This window comes from Puma concolor, chromosome B3, assembly GCF_028749965.1.
Source record: "Puma concolor isolate L17-30 chromosome B3, mPumCon1.1.hap2, whole genome shotgun sequence".
In the NCBI taxonomy this organism is placed as follows: Eukaryota; Metazoa; Chordata; class Mammalia; order Carnivora; family Felidae; genus Puma; species Puma concolor.
Genome location: NC_141672.1, coordinates 148,009,532 through 148,027,483, shown reverse-complemented (window position 1 = coordinate 148,027,483; position 17,952 = coordinate 148,009,532). Strand labels below are relative to the sequence as shown.

At 50.3% G+C, this 17,952-nt stretch overlaps 1 protein-coding gene and 1 long non-coding RNA gene across 7 annotated transcripts in view; one reads left to right on the top strand and one right to left on the bottom strand.

Moving 5' to 3' along the window:
* ZFAND6 (zinc finger AN1-type containing 6) overlaps positions 1-4,724 on the top strand; it is a 76,612-nt gene extending 71,888 nt beyond the window's left edge. For 5 of the 6 annotated variants that reach the window (XM_086711755.1, XM_086711753.1, XM_025919945.2 and 2 more), the window contains 2 exons: positions 1,664-1,777; positions 3,804-4,724. In XM_086711755.1, the coding sequence (XP_086567881.1) occupies positions 1,664-1,777; positions 3,804-3,952 (263 nt within the window). In that variant the 3' untranslated portion in view covers positions 3,953-4,724. The remainder of the gene's footprint in view (positions 1-1,663; positions 1,778-3,803) is intronic. The other variant, XM_025919946.2, reaches the window with a different exon arrangement.
* Positions 4,725-11,826: 7,102 nt separating this feature from the next.
* On the bottom strand, positions 11,827-14,781 carry LOC147580513 (uncharacterized). Its single transcript, XR_015253009.1, has 2 exons — positions 13,115-14,781; positions 11,827-12,903 (listed from the first exon to the last, which is right to left on the bottom strand). It is a non-coding gene; the product is annotated as an uncharacterized LOC147580513 (long non-coding RNA).
* Positions 14,782-17,952: the final 3,171 nt, after the last annotated feature.

Below are 17,952 nucleotides of genomic sequence, written 5' to 3'. Positions count from 1 at the left end.
TGTTTTGTCTTCGTCGTGTTTTGTTAAAATAGGAGGTCATACGGTTAACATAGGTTAGAATCCATGACCTCACATGACTGAGAGCCCGCCCCGCGTAGCTCGCTGGACAGGAGCTGGAGGTGCAGACGGGAAATACGATACCGTCCCTCCTGGGTGGGCTGACCCCGTAATTGGGGAAACCGGGGCACGCGATTACAGAGGGCGAGTAGTTCAGGAATGAGGTTTGGGTCTCTGTGCGGCGCCAGCTTGCGGTCGGGGCTCGAGGATCGGCACCGGGAGCAGGAGCGGGAAGGACAAGCTCCCACCCTGGAGGAGCACACCGCTAAGCCAGGTTCAGGCAGACAGGCGGGTCCCACCGTGTGGGCAGCACTGCTGGGGCACACGGTCAGCTTCCTAATCCAGGTCGGTGCGTAGGGGGTGGGGAAGAGTTGATGGTAGACGCTTAAAAATGAGAGCCCCGTGAAGAGTGGGACCCGAGGACCGAGGGCAAGCATTCCACACGGAAAGGAGGCCGACGAGACCAGAGGCCAGAGACCGTGTGTGTTCAGAGAGACAGGCGCTTCGGGGCGGCTATAGCAGGGGGAGGGTGCCGCCGGGCCTCCAGGCTTTGTCCTGGGGGTGAGTCACATCGCGGGGCGTGGGCTCCGTGCCGTGTCAAGTGTGGCCCGGAGAGGCACGCACGTGGCGGGCCCAGGATTTGGTGGGACTGGTCAGGGAGCCAGGGGTGATGAGTGAGCCTCGTGGAGAAGTGGGACGGCTTCTGTGGAGGAGGGGATACTCGAGCTGCTCCTGAGAAAGAAGAGCAGGTGGACCCAGGTGTGAGGAGGTCGAGCAAAGGGCCCTTGGGTCCCGGCCGTGGGTGGTGTGAACACAGGTGCCTGGCCCCACAGCGACCGTGGAGGGTCACTGTTTGGGAGCGGGATGGCGTGTGTGCTGGGCCACGTGACCGCCCCTGCCTGGTGACCGCGGCCCGGAGGGCTCAGTGAGGTAGGGTTTAGGTGCAGGAATTGGAATCTTGGTGCAGCCGGCCTTTGCTTCACTGCTTAAATGCGTCATTCTGTTACCCTGTTTGTAACATTCTACTACATCGACCTTGCTAACGTTTTAAAGGTTTTATGTGGAACATTCTGAGACTTTTAAACATGGTGCTCTACCCGGTCTTGATTTCAGCCTTTTTTTGCCCTTGTTCTGAGAAATCTACATAGTTCGGACCCCAGCAATATTCAGAAGTTGGCCTGTAGCCATTTCCTTACACACTCCCGTAGAAAATACCCCAGGAGTATTTGTGTGCGTGCGTGCGTGCGTGTGTGTGTGTGTGTGTGTGTGTGTATGAGTGCTTGCACCTTTTATTTCAAATACATAATTTAAAAAACATAGGGAATGCCGTGCTAGATTTTGAGTCAGTGTTAACATATTGATATATGTTCTTCCAGATTTCCTGCTTGTGCACATCCACACGTACGTCACATGCACACATACATTTGAGGAATAGGGGGTCATATTATGTAATCAGCTTTGTAACTCCGTGTAAGCCTCTTCCAGGCTAACGGAGTCCTCAGTGGCCCTCACGGTAACAGACTGGTGGGGTGGGAGGTGGACGGCCACCAACCAGTGTCAGAATCTTACTGAATAATTAAACTCTACCTCCTTCCTGTTTTGTCAGCTTCAGTATCAGATACGGCGCAGCAGCCATCTGAGGAGCAAAGCAAGTCTCTTGAAAAGCCAAAACAGAAAAAGAACCGCTGTTTCATGTGCAGGAAGAAAGTAGGACTTACTGGTAAGGGCCAAAGTGCAGTGGCGTCAGCCTCAGAGTGTTCTTTAAAATAACGCGTGCCTTACTGTTCCAGGCCCCAGGAGGTTCACGTGTGTTCCCATGAGAGCTAATCCTGGATTCGTTCCCGCTTCTGAGTTTTCTTAAAGTGTCTTTAATTATATACCTGAGAGTGACATGAATAGATGCTCTTTTACTGGTCCATCCCAGCAGAGTCTTCGAATGTCAGACGGGTCGGGCCCGGGCGCCAGGTGCTCTGAGGGCCAGAGAGTGCACACAGGAGGGGACCCAAGCTCGGCGGGCCCCGCTGTGAGACGCACCGTTACTCGGGGAGGGAGAAAACGTAGCGAGATGCCACTTGGTTGTGGAGCAGAGGAAGCACAGTCAGCAGACTCTGGGAAGTCGGACAGGTGCCGCGGTTCATCCGAATGGAAGAGGGGGGAGTAGGAGCCCGTCACGGAAAGTACCACGACGGCAGCACGTTTGAGGCAGGCCCTGAAGGAGGGCTGTGACCCAGAGCTGATGGAGTAGGGGCGTTTCAGACAGAAAGAACAGCTCGACCAGAAGGTCGGAGGAAGGAAAGAACGGGGCCTCGTCAGGGGCCGCGGATGGGGAGTGTGGCCGCGGCACGGAGCATGTGAACGGGGGCGTCGGATACGCGGTGAGACAGAAACACGGACAGGCTCACGATGTGCACGCACTGTGCTTCCTGGTGGACGGCGGTCACAGCTTCTAAGCAATGACCATTTCTCGCTGTGTGTGCGCCAGGCGCCGTGCTCTGTGCTCCGTAGCATAAGAACTTGACGTACAGAGCTGACAAGACCGGATAAAATCGGATGCTTTTTAGGAAGGGTTCTCCCGCCAAGGAGTAGGTTGGAGACCAAGTGGAAAGGGGATTATAATCTGATGTCAGAGACACTTACGACTGGCCCGTACTTGGGCAAATGTGTTTATTTAGAGAATACAAGCACGGACAAATAAGACATTTCAAAATAGACGTATTTAGTGTCAAATACAGTCTTTCTGAGTCTCAGAAACACTCAAACTTCATGATGGGAAGGTGGAGACTTAGTAATTTTCATCTTGTCCGGTCTGTCGGTCTGGCGTTAGAGTTGGCTTCATTTTCCATTCATTGTCACGAGGGGACAGAATGTGTTTCTGAAACAAACAAAAAGGTGGTAGAGGAAACTTCCATCAAACGTCAGTGTTCAAAATGTCGATTCCTGTGCTCCGTTTCCAGCAGCTCCGTCACATCAAAACACTCCATTATGAGAAGCAGGACCGGTTTTCTATAAAGGCCCTCCACCCACACTCTCGGGATCTCTCTTTCGGCTTCAGCCCTGTGGGCATTTCCCTAAAATTAAATCGCATTATTGCACGTTTACCGTGTATTAAGTGCTCACCACGTTCCCCATTCGGTCCCTACAGTAACTTATTCCAAAGTTACAGATGCAGAAACTGAGGCTCGGAGAAGCTCGGTAACTGGCCTGCGTTAGCGAGCGAATTCACGCTGAGGCGGCCCTGACGCACCCCTGGTCCTGCTCGCACCCCTGCTCCTGCTCGCGCTGAGCCGCGGGAGCCCCGCCCCCACAGGGTCTGCCGCGGGAAGCCAGCGTGGATCCAGGCCTCCCAGAAGTTTCCTTACAGCTTCTTCACTAAATTTTAAGGTTGCCTCTGATGGTGTGCTTTCCTGCACACTTAGAATTTGGATTTGAGAAGCGTTTTACATTCGGTGCAGCGATCCCGACTTTGGTAGGAAGTAATTGTGGCCACGTCCCAGGTGGAGACCCAAGCGCAGGGCAGCGGTTGTGATTTGCCGTGCTACGCACCTGTATTCGTAGGGTAGGAACGAGGAAGGAAGCGATCAGCTGGTGCAGTCTGAACCGAAACCGTTAACTAGGTCCTGCAACTGCCCAGCGTCCTTGTTTAGACGCCGCGTTGCGTAGCCTATGCTGTTAGTGTTGACGGTGCTAAGGCATCGCGCAGTCAGTCCCTCCCTCCCGCTCACGCATGTGTACTGATCCGTTTGCAGGGTTTGAATGCCGGTGTGGACATGTGTACTGTGGTGTACATCGTTACTCAGACGTGCACAATTGCTCGTACAATTACAAAGCTGATGCCGCGGAGAAAATCAGAAAAGAAAACCCGGTAGTTGTCGGCGAAAAGATCCAGAAGATCTGAACTCCTGCTGGAATACAAACTCCTTAGACCATCTGCAAACTAAAAGTTGACTTGAGGTCTTTTTTCCTAGTCCTGGGGAGTGTAGAGCAGTGTGCGTGGCACAGACCTTTTAATCATGCATGTCAACCAGAAGAATAGATTTTTGGTTTTGTTTTGAAAATGACTCTGAACATTTATTTCCATTGCAGTTTCTGTGGCTGAAAAGACTTAAGTAAACTTTACAAGTATTATCCTTCTAAGATCATTTTAATTTTAGTTGAGCGCAGAGGGCTTTTCTAACAAACGTGGAGACCTTTCGGAGGGCTGTGATTTTTCCAGTATTAAACATGCATGCGTTGAACTTGCAGTTTATTTTTCTCATTGTGTGTGTATATAGAGCTTTTCTCTGCAGCACGATTTCTCTTTTGATAATGCCCGTTAGGGCACAACTAGTTACCAGTAACTGAATGTATCTTAATCATTATGGCTGCTTCTGTTGTTTCATTAACAAAGGTTATACCTGTGTTAGCATATAGTTTCTTTGCACCCACTATTTATGTCTGAATCATTTGTCACAGGAGAGTGTGTGCCGATGAGATTCTACGTTTGTGTGTTTCTGAATTGTTTGAGCGAGGGAAGGAACGGCTGTGTGCGTTTCATCGCTGACCGCAGGCTTCTTTCGGTAGCGTTCACCGGTCTGGGTGTGTACACGATACGAAGAACGATCTGGAGTAATCGTGCTGTGTTTATGTTTACCCCACCTGTCTGTGATTAAATAAAAAGGAAAACCATACGCTCCCTTGTTCTGCCGTTTCTCTTACTCTTGCTGGCGGCTCACCTTGACCTGTGGTGCTTTCGTTTCTCCTCCACTGACTCCGCGCAGCTGCCGCCGCCGCCCTTGTCACGTCCGCTTGCGACCGATCTTGCCACGGTGAGTGGTGATCTCCCATCGCTTTGCGTGGAGGACCTCAGCGTTTCTTTAACGCCAAGAACTGCTCTCAGTCGCTCAGAGATCACATTCTCCGGCTCTGCTCCTCAGCCCGTCACGCCGAGTTAGCATCTGGTCAGGAAGGAGCTCCTTTTTCTGGTCAAATTCGAAGCGGAAAGGGCCTAAATCAAACACGGCAGCTACAGGATTGTGGACGAGAGAGACCGTCTGTCCCATGGGTTTCACACTCTATCTGCCAGCCAGCCGTTTTTACCCATGAAATACTACGGAAAACAGATGAAAAGCACTATTTTACAATACAGATTTCTAGGTTTAAGTTTGTCTACCACTTCTTGGATGTAATGATGGCTTAGCGTTAAAATCTGTAAATGTAACGTATTTAAATGTAATCTGTCAATTTACTACATGAACAGATTCAAGAGAGAAAACCGTTCTGACTAGCTCAGCAGATTCAGGTTAAGCACCTAATAGAATTCAACACCCACTCATGATGAAAACTCTTGGTAAGTCAGAACCAGGAAGGAATTTCCTTAAGCTGATGGTTTCTGTGTAAAACCAAACAAAGAAATGAAAAGCGGCCATCTTCCAAAAAGAGGAAGCTCATTCCCTTTTAAAGTCGGGAACACAGGGCTGCCTGTGGTGAGTTGGAGATCTGTGTTCAGTAGAGTCAAAACAGAGTCAGTCATAGGAAGCAGTAAGGAGGAGACGCTCGATATTTGCATGTTAATCTGTTCTTAAAGTCTAAAGGAATCTAGAGAAAGTACTAGAAATAGAGGGTGTAGTTAGGTAGCGAGGTGTGGCATTACCTCTCAGAAGCCAGGTGCATTTCTTCATGGCAATAACTAGAAAGCCAGAAGATACCTTTTATGGCAGCATCATCACCAAGTACCTAGGACGTTAACAATACATACTGAAGGCCTCTTTAAGAAAACACTAGGGGCACCTCAGTGGCTCAGCCAGTTAAATCTCCGACTCTTGATTTCGGCTCAGGTCATGACTTCACCGTCCATGAGTTCGAGCCCCCCCGTGGGGCTCTGCACCAAGAGTCTAGGACCTGCTTGGGATTCGGGATTCTCCCTCCTCTCTCTCTCTCTCTACCTCTCCCTCTCCCTCTCCCTCTCCCTCTCTCTCTCTCCTCCTCTCCTCTCTCTCTCAAACTTCAGAACTTTTTTCCTTTTGTTTTTCTAAGTATTATTAAGAGACAATAACTAAGACCTCAGTAAATAGGAAGAGACACGTTAATAGCTAGGAAGACAATAGTTGTCATGTGTCCCCAAATAGACCTATGGATTCAAATATATTCCAATCAAAATCACACCAAGTTTTCTCATGGAATTTGTTAAAGCAATTTCAAAATAAAAGGTGAAAGATCGCCAAGGGCTACAGCGTTTCAGAAAGGAAAAGGCAGGGCGGGGGGCACTTGTCGGATGTTAAGACCTGTTCACATGAAGCTATGTTAACGAAGAGAGCTCGGTGTGAGCCAAGGGCTGTACACGTTTCCCGGTGGAGCAGCCCAGAATGCCCAGAGAAGGGCACACGTGGACTGGACTTTGGTGTAAGAGGTGGCACGTCACATTGGGGAAAGAGAATTTGATAATTGGAGCTGGAATGACTGGGTATGTATCTGTGGGAAAGGGTGAAAGTTGATTTCCTACCTCATGCCATAGGAAGTTAATGTCTTAAATGTAACACAAAATTTTAAGACCTGGGGGAAAAAAGTAAAGATAACTGCTGCTTTGCCCTTGAGACATGAAGCATGAGCTGAAAGTTCTACTGACAAATCTGGCATTAAAATGAGGTGTTTTACACCCAGGAACACATTTAACCAAGGAGGAGAAAGACCTGTACACAGAAGACCTGGGTGAAAAAAAATGGAAGGTGGTACGAACAGAAAGATCCTCTGTGCTCACGGATTTGAAGAAATCATGTCGTCAGAATGCCCATAATACCCGAAGCAGTCTACAGACTCCATGCCGTCCCTTTCAACACACCAATAGCATCTTTCACAGAATCAGAATAAATGATCGTAAAATCGGGAACCATGAGAGGCCAAGAAACCAAATCAGTCTTGAGAAAAACAAAGGTGGAGGTACCACGTTCCTGGATGTTAAACTATACTACGGCTACGAGAAAGCCAGGACGACAAAAGCAGAAACAAGTGGGACTCCATCAAACTAAAAAGCTTTCACATGGTGAAAGAAACCATGGACAGAATGAAAAGGCAACCTATTGAATGGGAGAAGAGATTTGCAAATGACATCTATGGTAAGGGGTCAATATCCAAAATATGTAAAGAAGTGCATTTGAACACCCCCCAAAAATACTTGATTTAAAAAAAAAAAAAACAAAAACAGGCAGAAGACCTGAGTAGAAACTTCTCCAAAGAAGACATCCAGGCGGCCAACAGACACGAAAAGATGCTCAAGGTCACTCGTCATCAGGGAAATGCCAATAAAAACCACAACGAGGTACCGCCTCAACACCTTTCAGAGTGGCCAACGTTAACAACTCAGGAGACACAGGTGTTGGCGATGCGGAGAAAGGGGAACCCTCGTGCACAGTTGGTGGGAATGCACACTGGTGCGGCCGCTGTGGAGAACAGTGTGGAGGTCCCTCGACGAAAAGTAAATATACCATACGATCCAGCAGTTCTATTTTGGAGTGTTTACTTCAGGAAGACAAGCTAATTCAGCAAGATAAATGCAGGCTTCGTTGTTTATTGCAGCATTATTTATAAGTGCCAAGACACGGAAGCACCCTAAGGGCCCATCGACCTATGAACGGATTCAGATGTATATATATATACAATGGGATGGTACTCAGTCGTAAGAAATGAGCTCTTGCCATTTGCACAACATGGATGGACTTAGAGGTTATTTTGCGAAGTGAAATAAGGAAACACTGGGCACCTGGGTGGCTCAGTTGGTTAAGCGTACGACTTCAACTCAGGTCATGATTTCGTGCCCCATGTCGGGCTCTGGGCTGACAGCTCGGAGCCTGGAGCCTGCTTCGGACTCTGTGTCTCCCTCTCTCTCTGCCCCTCCCCTGCTCGTACTCTAGCTCTCTCAAATGAATGAACATTAAAAAAAAAAAAAAAAAAAAGACAAATATTGTATGATTTCACTCACGTGGAATAAAAAATGAACAAACAGACTTCAGTACAGAGAACAGACTGGTGGCTGCCAGGGGGTCTGGGGGGTGGTCGGGCAGGTGAATACGTGAAAAGCATGAAGACGTACAAAATTCAGGTTATAAGTCACGGGGATGAAAAGTACAGCACCGGGAACGTAGTCAGTATTGTAACACCTGTATGGTGACACGTCGTAACTACACGGACTCTGATGAGCTTTTTAAATGTATGTAAGTGTACAATCACAATGGCAAACACACCGGAAACTCACAGAATATCCTATGTCAACTATATTTCCACTTTAAAAAGAAAGGAAGATGAAGTCTTTTATGCACTAATAGATAATTTCTTTAATGTTTATTTTTGAGAGAGACAGCACATCTCTCTCACAAGCTGTGAGATCACGACCTGAGCCAAAGTCGGACGCTTAATCGACTGAGCCACCCAGACACCCCCGCTCTAATAGATGATGAAGTGTCTTCAAAGAAAGTGAAAAGCTGAGTTACAAACTGGGAGAAATTACAGTGCAGATCAACACGAGTGGCATCAGTGAGGTGCCATTTTACATCCGTTCAATTGGCAAAAATTTAACAGTCTGATGGTATCTAGGGTTGGAGGGATCCCACATTGTTTCTTATAAGCTTCTGGTGTTACTCAGAAGTGGGTCAGTCCTTTAGAAGATGTGATATCTTTTAGGGTTGGACTTCGCACATCCTGTAATCCAGAAACGTCAGCCCTAAGTGTGTACTGAGGGAAAACTTGCACATGGATAACAGGAGTCAAGAGTTCCTCGCACCATTCACAGAAAGCAAAAACCTAGAAACGACCGAAGTCCCATTGAAGACTGGACGAATAAAATGGGATACGATCTTCCAGTGGAATATTGTGTAGTAATTAAAACTAGTGACCCCCGACTAACCAAGCAGAAGGCATGGTAAGCCTTAGAGATACAGTGAGCAGAAAGGTCTCAAGATATACAGCATGCCCGCCTATAAAAAGGTGAGTAAAATACACTTCGAGTCCTGTAGATGTGACTTACAGGAGGAGAAAGGACAGTGCTGAAGAGAAACGTAAGGATGGAATGCTTACAAGGGAGGAGGCAGGGGATGTGGTACCGTGTGGTCAAGCCCCCAACATTTTTGAGAAGTCCATTCAGGACACTTATGTTGGACGTAACTAAAGGCAGACCATGTGTGAACCAGTGCTGAATGTCATGAACCAAAGATTAGAACTAACCCAGTTTTCTGTACCCAAGGTCCAAAATGTTAAAATGTTCTCTCTAAAGCTGTTTTGATGAGCACGTTGTGGAATTGAGGGTTGCGTACGAAATGACATTGAATCAGCCCCAGCATTCAGTTTGCAATTCACTTTTTAAAAATTTTTTTTGATGTTTACTTTTTTAGAGATGGGGGAGGGGCAGAGAGAGAGAGGGAGGCACAGAATCCGAAGCAGCTCCAGGTTCCCAGCCGTCAGCACAGAGCCCGACACGGGGCTGGAACTCATGAACTGCGAGATCATGACCTGAGCCGAAGTCAGACGCTTAATCCACTGAGCCACCGAGGGGCCCCTGTAATTTAGGGCTTTTTGCTTTTTTGTTTGTTTTTTGTTTTTACAAAATTGTCACCAAAAAGCCGTTCCCACAAAGTCCTCTGGCTTCACCTTCACACCTAAATATTAAAGTCATAAATCACAAACTGTGTCGTTGTTCGGTCTTCATACCTAATTTGGGATTTCTGTACTCAAATCTAGCAAAGTGTCCTTTCCCCCAGTTTTCCCAGAACCCTAACTTTTGTACTGGGGAGTGCAATCTTGAAACTATTCCTGTGGTCTAAGCTCGAGTCTCAGAAGACATGTCCTTCCTGATGTGAAGACGGTTTATACTGAAGTGATAATCGCTGGACGGCCCCTTTTCTCATAGGTTGCCTAGAACATCTAAGTAGATATTCTTGGGGATTTAAAGAGGGACTCCTGGAGTTGTATCTTCTCAAAGACTGGCTGGCTCCCTGGCCTTGTTTTCCGTCTTTCATTAACACACAGAACGAGAGAAATTTAGAGACTCAGAGTGGAGGAAAGTCAAGGATCCAGAGAGGAGATGAATAGAATCTAACCAACAAAACCTGGTAGACCATGTAGAGGGCAGCCTCCCAAAAGGCCACTGACATCTATAACATTAAAACGTGGCCCTATGAGACCTGAGAGGCCACTACTGCTGTTCCCATGGGCATCGTAAGAGTAAAGGGATACCGTGAACAGCTCGGCTTACAGTGATAACTTAGATGAAATGGACCACTTCCTTGAAAGGCATAATTACAAAAACAGGAGAAAGAAATCACCTCACAGGCCTTTATCAAAAGAAATTTAATCAGGGACGCCTGGGTGGCTCAGTCGGTTAAGCATCTGACTTGGGCTCAGGTCACGATCTCACAGTCCGTGAGTTTGAGCTCTGTGTCGAGCTCTGTGCTGACAGCTCAGAGCCTGGAGCCTGCTTTGGATTCTGTGTCTGCGTCTCTCTGCCTCTCCCCTGCTTGAGCTCTTTCTCGAAAATAAAAACATTTTTTAAAATGTTAAATACTTTTTAAAAATAAATCAAAATTGTCAATTCTTTAAAAAAAAACATCCCTGGGACAAATAAGCGATTATAGCAAGGTGGCAGGGTTACGAGGATAATACACACAAGGCAGTTGACATAATAAATACCAACAACAAAAAATTTGAAATTAATACACCATTTTCCATTAGTGCTTGAGAAAACGTGGAATACTTTAGTAAAAGTCTAACAAAATATGTACAAGATGTCTGTGAGGAAGACTACAAAATTAATGAAGAAAAATCAAAGAAGATCTAAACAACTGGAGAACTATTCCATGTTCACTGAAGGACGACTTAGTATTGTCACTTCTTCCCGACTTGATTTATAAATTCAACCCAATCCCGACCCAAATCTCAGCCAGCTGTTTTGTGGATACTGATGAAAGTGATTCAGAAGTTGGATGGAGAGGCAAACAGCCCAGAAGAGCCAGTACGGCAAAACTATAGAACTTCTAGAAAAGAAAATCCAGATGACTTTGGGTTTGATGATTTTTTAGATAAAACCTCAAAATCATGCTACACTGAGAGAAAAAATTGATAGGATGTACTTCATCAAAGCTAAAAATTGCTCTGCAGAAGACCCCGTTAAGAGAATGAAAAGGCAAGCCACAGATGGGGAAGAAAATATTGGCAGAACACATATCTGATATAGGACTTTTATTCAAAATATATAAGTAACTCTTAAACCTTAACTCTAAGAAACAACCCAATTAACAGATGCGCAAAGTATCTGAAGAGTCGCCTCACCAAAGATCTACCGACGATAAGTAAGCAAATGAAGAGGTGCTCAATGTCCTAAGTCACTGGGGAAATGCACATTGACCGTGAGATACCACCGTGTGCCTACGTACGCAGAGACTAGCCCAAATCAGAACACCGTAAATGCTACGGACGGTGTGGAACAACAGAAACTCTCATTCGTTTCTGCTGGGGATGCAACACGGCACTGACACGTTGAAAGACAGTTTGACAGGGGCACCTGGCTGGCTGGCTCAGTGAATGGAGCGTGTGACCCTTGATCTCTCGGGGTTGTGGGTTCGAGCCCCACGCTGAGCGTTGCTAAAAATAAAATCTTAACAACAACAACAACAAAAGACAGTTGGACAGTTTCTTAAAAGACAGTTCGGGGGTTTCTAAAGAGAGTCTTAACCCTACAAGCCAGCGATTGCACTCCTAGGTTTTTGTCCACATGACTTAAAAAGTATGTTCACACAAAACCCGTACACGAATGTTTCAGTAGCTTTATTCATAACTGCCCCAGATTGGAAGCAACCCAGATGTCTTTCAGTAGGTGAATGGATCGACACCGTGGGACGACATTCAATGGTTACAAGAAGTGAGCTACGAAGGCACAAAGACACAGAGGTACCTTCACTGTAAATTGGGAAGTTGGAAGAAGACGGTCTAAAAAGACGGCAACCCTATGACCTTCTGGAAAAGACAGAATTACAGTGACAGTACACAGAGTGGTGGCTATGGGTGCGGGTGGAGCACGAGAGGGCGAATCGCAGCAGCACTGATTTGTAGGGCGGTGAACCTCCTCCGTCTGGATGATACCGTAACGGTGGATCAATGACACGGATTTGTCCACACTCACAACCGCACAACACAGAGTGTAGAACCATGACGTAAATCACGGGCTTCGGTTGACGATGATGGGTCAATACTGGTTCAGCGGCTATAACAAATGCAGACGGGTTGGTCGCTCGCTGATCACACTTCAGATGCTCCGGTGGCTCCGATGGGATAGCACACATCTAGAACACCTCCATCGCTGCGGGGCATACCGTTAGACAGGGATGGTCTGGCCCAGTGATGGCGTCCCGGGCTGCTCTGGGCTCCTCGGTGCACAAGCAGGAGGAGAGCCCCGAGGAGGCCCGCGCCCCTCAAAAGAGAGCCCAGCCACGGTGCACGTGAGGCTTCGGGACTCCCCTGGCCTGTCGGGCACAGAGGGATGGGGGAGGGGATCCGAGGCCGGGGAGGCAGGTGGCATAGTGGCAGGAGAGCTCCTGATCCCGAAACCCGAGGGGAGAGAAAGCGGCCTGACCTTGAGGCTTCGGTCCTGGGGACTCTGAGAAGAGGGGCGGGGGTGTTTGCGAGCAGCCCTGTGGACCGAGGGGAGCCAGGCTCGGGGAGAGCTCCGTGTGCTGCAGCGTCTCAGCAGGTCAGCGGGCAGTGCTGGCCCCTCTGCCCACCCTGCCGCCGGTGTCTGTGGGGCTTCCGTCCGGCTTCAGTCCCCAGGGGGCTGCGAGGCGCCGTGCCATCACAACAGGGATCCGGTAGAACCTGAGACCCTGCGGCGGCCTGAAGACAGACGGAGACAGAGGAGGGCAGGAAGGAGACTCTTGGGGCGGCACAACCCCACCCCCACCCAGCGCCGGCTGGGCTGGGTCACCTGGCTCTGCGCCCGCCCGCCGGGGACCCAAGAGAAGAGGGGGCTGTGATAACGGCCACGCTCTTGGATGGAGCAAGGGCCTCCTCTCCTGAAGGCTCGGGTCCAAAGTTTCTCACCCACCTTGTAGGGAGGACACCTTGTGCTTGGCGCGTGCCTCTACGTTCTGTCCTCAGAGGAGCGTATGTCCTTTGCCAACCTGAGTGACATTGTCCCCTCAAAGGAGCTCCCCATCCAAGGCACCTTGGGAACCTGACTCCAGCAATTCAAGGGGCAGTGACATTTGCAGGGTGGGTGGAAGGATCCGGATGGGACTCCTGCGTGCTGCGGGGACGCCCCCCCACCCGGTGTCATCCCGGTGGGGGCAGTGTCCGCCTCCTGCCCATCGGGCAGCCGGCAGCCCCACCAGATTCAAGCCCCTTCCCGCCGCTCTCGCAAACCACACGGGGGAGAGGCCTCCTGTGTGCGGAGGCCGGCGGGGTGGCTCGCCTCCGAGGGAGGCCCCGAGTTTGGCGCCACAGAGGCTCACGCGGGCCCCGGCCGTGGAGGGGCTGAAGCTGGCGTCCACACCCTCCGGCCCGGGGTCCCCCTCCGACAGTGGTGCTGGAGAAGGGAACCGCCTCGGCCACTCAGATGATAGCGAGGGAACCTCTCTGGCCACGTGGAGAAGCGCTCCGGGGAAACACACAGGGAAAGAGGGAAAACTTGGCTTCTGTTTGAAGCTCACAAAGATGGAAAAGGGACGGACGTGCAAATGGCACGAGCAAACCGCAAGGGCGTGTGAGGACTGGGGCGGCGGTCCCTCCTCCCGATTCTTGTCTGTGGTCCTTGGAACGTCCGTCCGTGCTCATCAGCACGCCCTCCTCCTCGAGAGGGAGAGAGGAAAGAAAATACAGGGAATCTGCAAGTTACTTCGAATGGTTTCTTCCGAACGGAGAGCCACTTTGGCCTCTGGAGGCGCGAGACATAATTAGTGGGTTGGCGAGTCTATTTTAAAACAGGAAACCTCCCCCCCCCCCCCCCCCCCCGGTCACGGCTCTCATGCCTTCGCCCCTTCCCACATACACCTCTGCCCCACGCCCTTCCCCCAAAGGTCTGGGGTTTTCTCTTCTCATGGCTCTACCGTGTAGGCCTCCGTCAGCCTGTGTGCGTGTGTGCGTGTGTGTGTGTGTGTGTGTGTGTGTGTGTGTGTGTAGAGAAGGTACTGAGCTGCCAGGGCCCCCCAGGCCCGGCAGGTGTGGGGCTCGTCGGGTATCGAATCGCCTTCCGAGGACGCTTTACAGTAAGCACTTACTTCCGTGTTACGGAACACCGATTCTGAGCCCGCCGTCGGGCTGGGTGTGGACAGGGCTGCGCACAGCACGACAGTCCGGTCCTGCGGACAGAGCGCAGGGCCAGCCCGGGCACGCGGCGCCCTGCCCTGCAGCCCCAGCACCCCGGAACCGGCCAGGGCCCAGAACCCAGCTGGAACTGTCCCCTCCTTTCCCCTCCCTGGAACCTACCTGGGGGTGACAGCCAGAAGGCCGGGCAAGGCCGAGCCCCTGACACCTCGGGGCCTCGTCTGCTTCGGACCCTCCTGTCCCGGGATCCCCTCCCTCCGAGAGCAGGACAGCCTCCCTGGCTCTGTGCTCACTGCGCCATTCCCCAGGGAGCGCCGAGGACGCCTTGTGACATCACCCCCGCTGCTGACTCACAGCCCCTCTCAGCTGTGTCCCTTGAGTGGTTACAGCAGACACCCCCCTGAATCCGCCCTAACACACTCTGCCTTCTGCCTTCCTCTTCTTCTGTTCCCCTCCCCTCCCCTCCCCCTCCTCTCCCCCTCCTCCCCCTCCCCCACCCGCTCCTCCTCTTTGCTTCCATCAGTCACTCACGGTTTTAATACTCTGTCCTAACTGTATATTATTTGGTCCACACTTTACCACAGACCTTGTTGGAAAGGCAGAGCTGTCTTAAGAGGTGATAACCCGGCAGGGGTGCCGGGAGGATGCGACGCGGGACTGGCTGTGGACAGACGTGGGCTTTGAACCATGAAGATCAGAGGCTGATCCAGGGAGGAGCACAGCAGACCAGAGGAGAAGCTGGCCGAGACCCTGCAGGCAGAGGAGTCGCGACTTATTTACACGCCTTTCTGCCTGTTTGTCATTATTATTCATTTAAAAATGTTTTGCAGGGACACTTAGGTGGCTCAGTCGGTTAGGCATCTATGCTTGGTTTCGGCTCAGGTCATGACCTCAGGGCTCGTGAGTTCTAGCCCCATGTTGGGCTCTATGCTGACAGCACGGAGCCTGTTTGGGATTCTCTCTTGTTCTCTCTTTCTGCCTCTCTCTCTGTCTCTCTCAAAATAAAGAAAAATAAAAACTTTAAAAAATGTTTTTGAAGGAAAAGGGCTATTTTTACAAACCTTGGGATGGATCTACAACTTTTTTTTAACGTTTATCTATTATCAAGAGACAGAGATAGAGCATGAGCATGGGAGGGGCAGAGAGAGAGAGAGGGAGACACAGAAACGGAAGCAGGCTCCAGGCTCCGAGCTGTCGGCACAGAGCCCGAAGCGGGGCTCCAACTCACGAACCTCGAGATCATGACCTGAGCTGAAGTCAGATGCCCAACCGACTGAGCCACCCAGGTGCCCCAGCCTTTTTTTTTTTTTTTTTTTTAAAGTAGGCTCCACGTGGCACCCAGTGCAGGGCTTGAACTCACAACCCTCAGATCAAGACCTGAGCTGAGATCAAGAGTCAGACGCTTAACCGACTGAGCCACCCGGGGGCCCCTGGTTCTGCAACCTTTCAATGTTCTCCACGAGTAATTTCTAGGATTTTGGCCTAAATTTGTTTTCAAGTGTATTTTCAGTCAGCTGTACCTGTGTAGCCATTAATTCATTAACATTTCCCCCCAATAATGGACACACAACATTGGGTCCCTTCAAGGTGTGCAATGTGGTGACTGATACGGTAGTAAGTTGCAAAATGATTACCACCATAGCGTTTAGCTACCCCATCCATCTGGCCACATCGCTACTGAGTTCTTTATGGTGAGGACGCCTGAGGTCTATCCTAGCAACAGTCAAGTGGACGAGAGCAGTGTTATTAGCTGTAACCACCATGCTGTACCTTAGACCTTGTTAATTTTCTAAATTTCTAAGACCTCAAACTTGTTAATTTTCTAAAATGAATTTTTAATTGTAGTTGACATACCGCACTAGTTTCGGACGCACAACCTAGTGACTCAACACCGCGTATAAATACATTGTGAAGTGCTCACCAAGGTAAGTGGCATCGCCATCTGTCACCGTATGAAGTTACTCCAATATTATTGGCTATGTTCCGCGCGGTGTACTTTTTCATCCCCGTGACTTCTTCACTGTGTAACTGGAAGTTTTTACCTCTTCGTCCCCTCTCTCTATGTGATCTCATCTCCCATCTCACCCCCCTCTCGGGCCACGGGTTTGTGCTCTGTGTTTATGAGTCTGCTTCTGTTTGGTTTTGTTAGGCTTTTTAGATGCCACGCACGTGAAATCATATAGCGTTTGTCTGTCTCTGTCTGACTCACTTCGCTTAGCGTAATGCCCTCTAGGTCCCTCCGTGTGCTCGTAAAGGGCAGGATCTCATTCTTTTGTATGGCTGATATTGCACATTGTGTGTGTGTGTGTGTGTGTGTGTGTGTGTGTGTGTGTGCGCGTGTGCATCTTTATCCATTCATCTGTGGATGGACACTTGGATCGGTTCTGCATCTTGGCTGTTGTAAGTAATGCCGTAAACATAGGGGTCCATGTGTCTTTTTCGTATTAATTCATTAGCTTTCCACTCTAATGTAAGAATTCCAAAGCAAATCAACCCAAAGTCTGTGTCTCCAGTATTGGTTTCTGTATTGATAAGTGTTGCGCAGCCTATGCTTTTATAAGTTTAACTTTTTTTAAAGTTCATTTATTTTTGAGAGAGAGCGCACAGGTGCTCGTGCACAAGTGGGGGAGGGGCAGAGAGAGAGAGAGAGACCCAGAATTCGAAGCAGGTTCCGGCCCCCCCCCCCCCATCATGTCCTGAGTTGAACTCAGTCCCTCAACCCACTGAGCCACAGGTTTCTAAGAAATTTGCATCTATATTATAAACTTATTTTTAATCAGTGATGACCGCTTTTGTAGTTGTGTTCCCTCCTTTTTTGTTTGTCTCCTTCATAAAGGGAAGCAGAACTCACTAACCGAGGAATGCTGACGGTCCGGCTGGGTGGGAAAATACGGGTTGATCACCACGTGTGTGCTAGGCATCCCCTGACTGCCATGGAAATGTCGGAGGAGGCATGATTCTTACCCCTGTTTTGCAGATGAGCCAACTGAGGCCAGAGTTGAACCTGCTGCAGGCTGAACAGAGCCAGAGGCGGGCCTCAAGTCTGCCTGCACTCAGCTGTGCGCTGCCCCCTGCACTGGAGGGGTCCCGGTGCACCCCCACTCCGTCCCCCTCTCTGCGCGCTCTCTCCAGCGCGTGCGCGCGGGGTCCCTGTGCGCCGGGCACGAGCGCGCACGGGCCCTCACCCCGCACAGCCCTGCACGGGTGGGGGCGGCGGGCGTCCACGCGGCCCTGGCAGACGAGTCTGAGTAACTTGCCCGAGGTCAGACGGCTGGTCACGGCGTCTGAAAGTCGGAACGTGAAGTGTGCAGGTGAGCTGCGCTCTTAGACGTAGTTCTCGTCGTTGTGAGTCTTGGGGAGGCGCGCCTGACCCTGTGGTCCACAGGGTGGACGTGTCACCGCCGACGGGTCACAGGGCTCTGGCCGGACTCCCCGAGCCCGCGGGCCCTCCGGGGGGATCCGGGGGGGACGTAGGGCTGGGGGTCTCTGGGCAGGGACCCAAGTCTCCGGGGGCGGGGCTCTGCGGAGGGGCGGGGCTGGGGAGGGCGGGAGCCGGGGCGGGGACGGAGGGGCGGAAGAGCGCGCTGCGGGTCTCCGCGGCTTCTTCCTGACCTCTCGGGC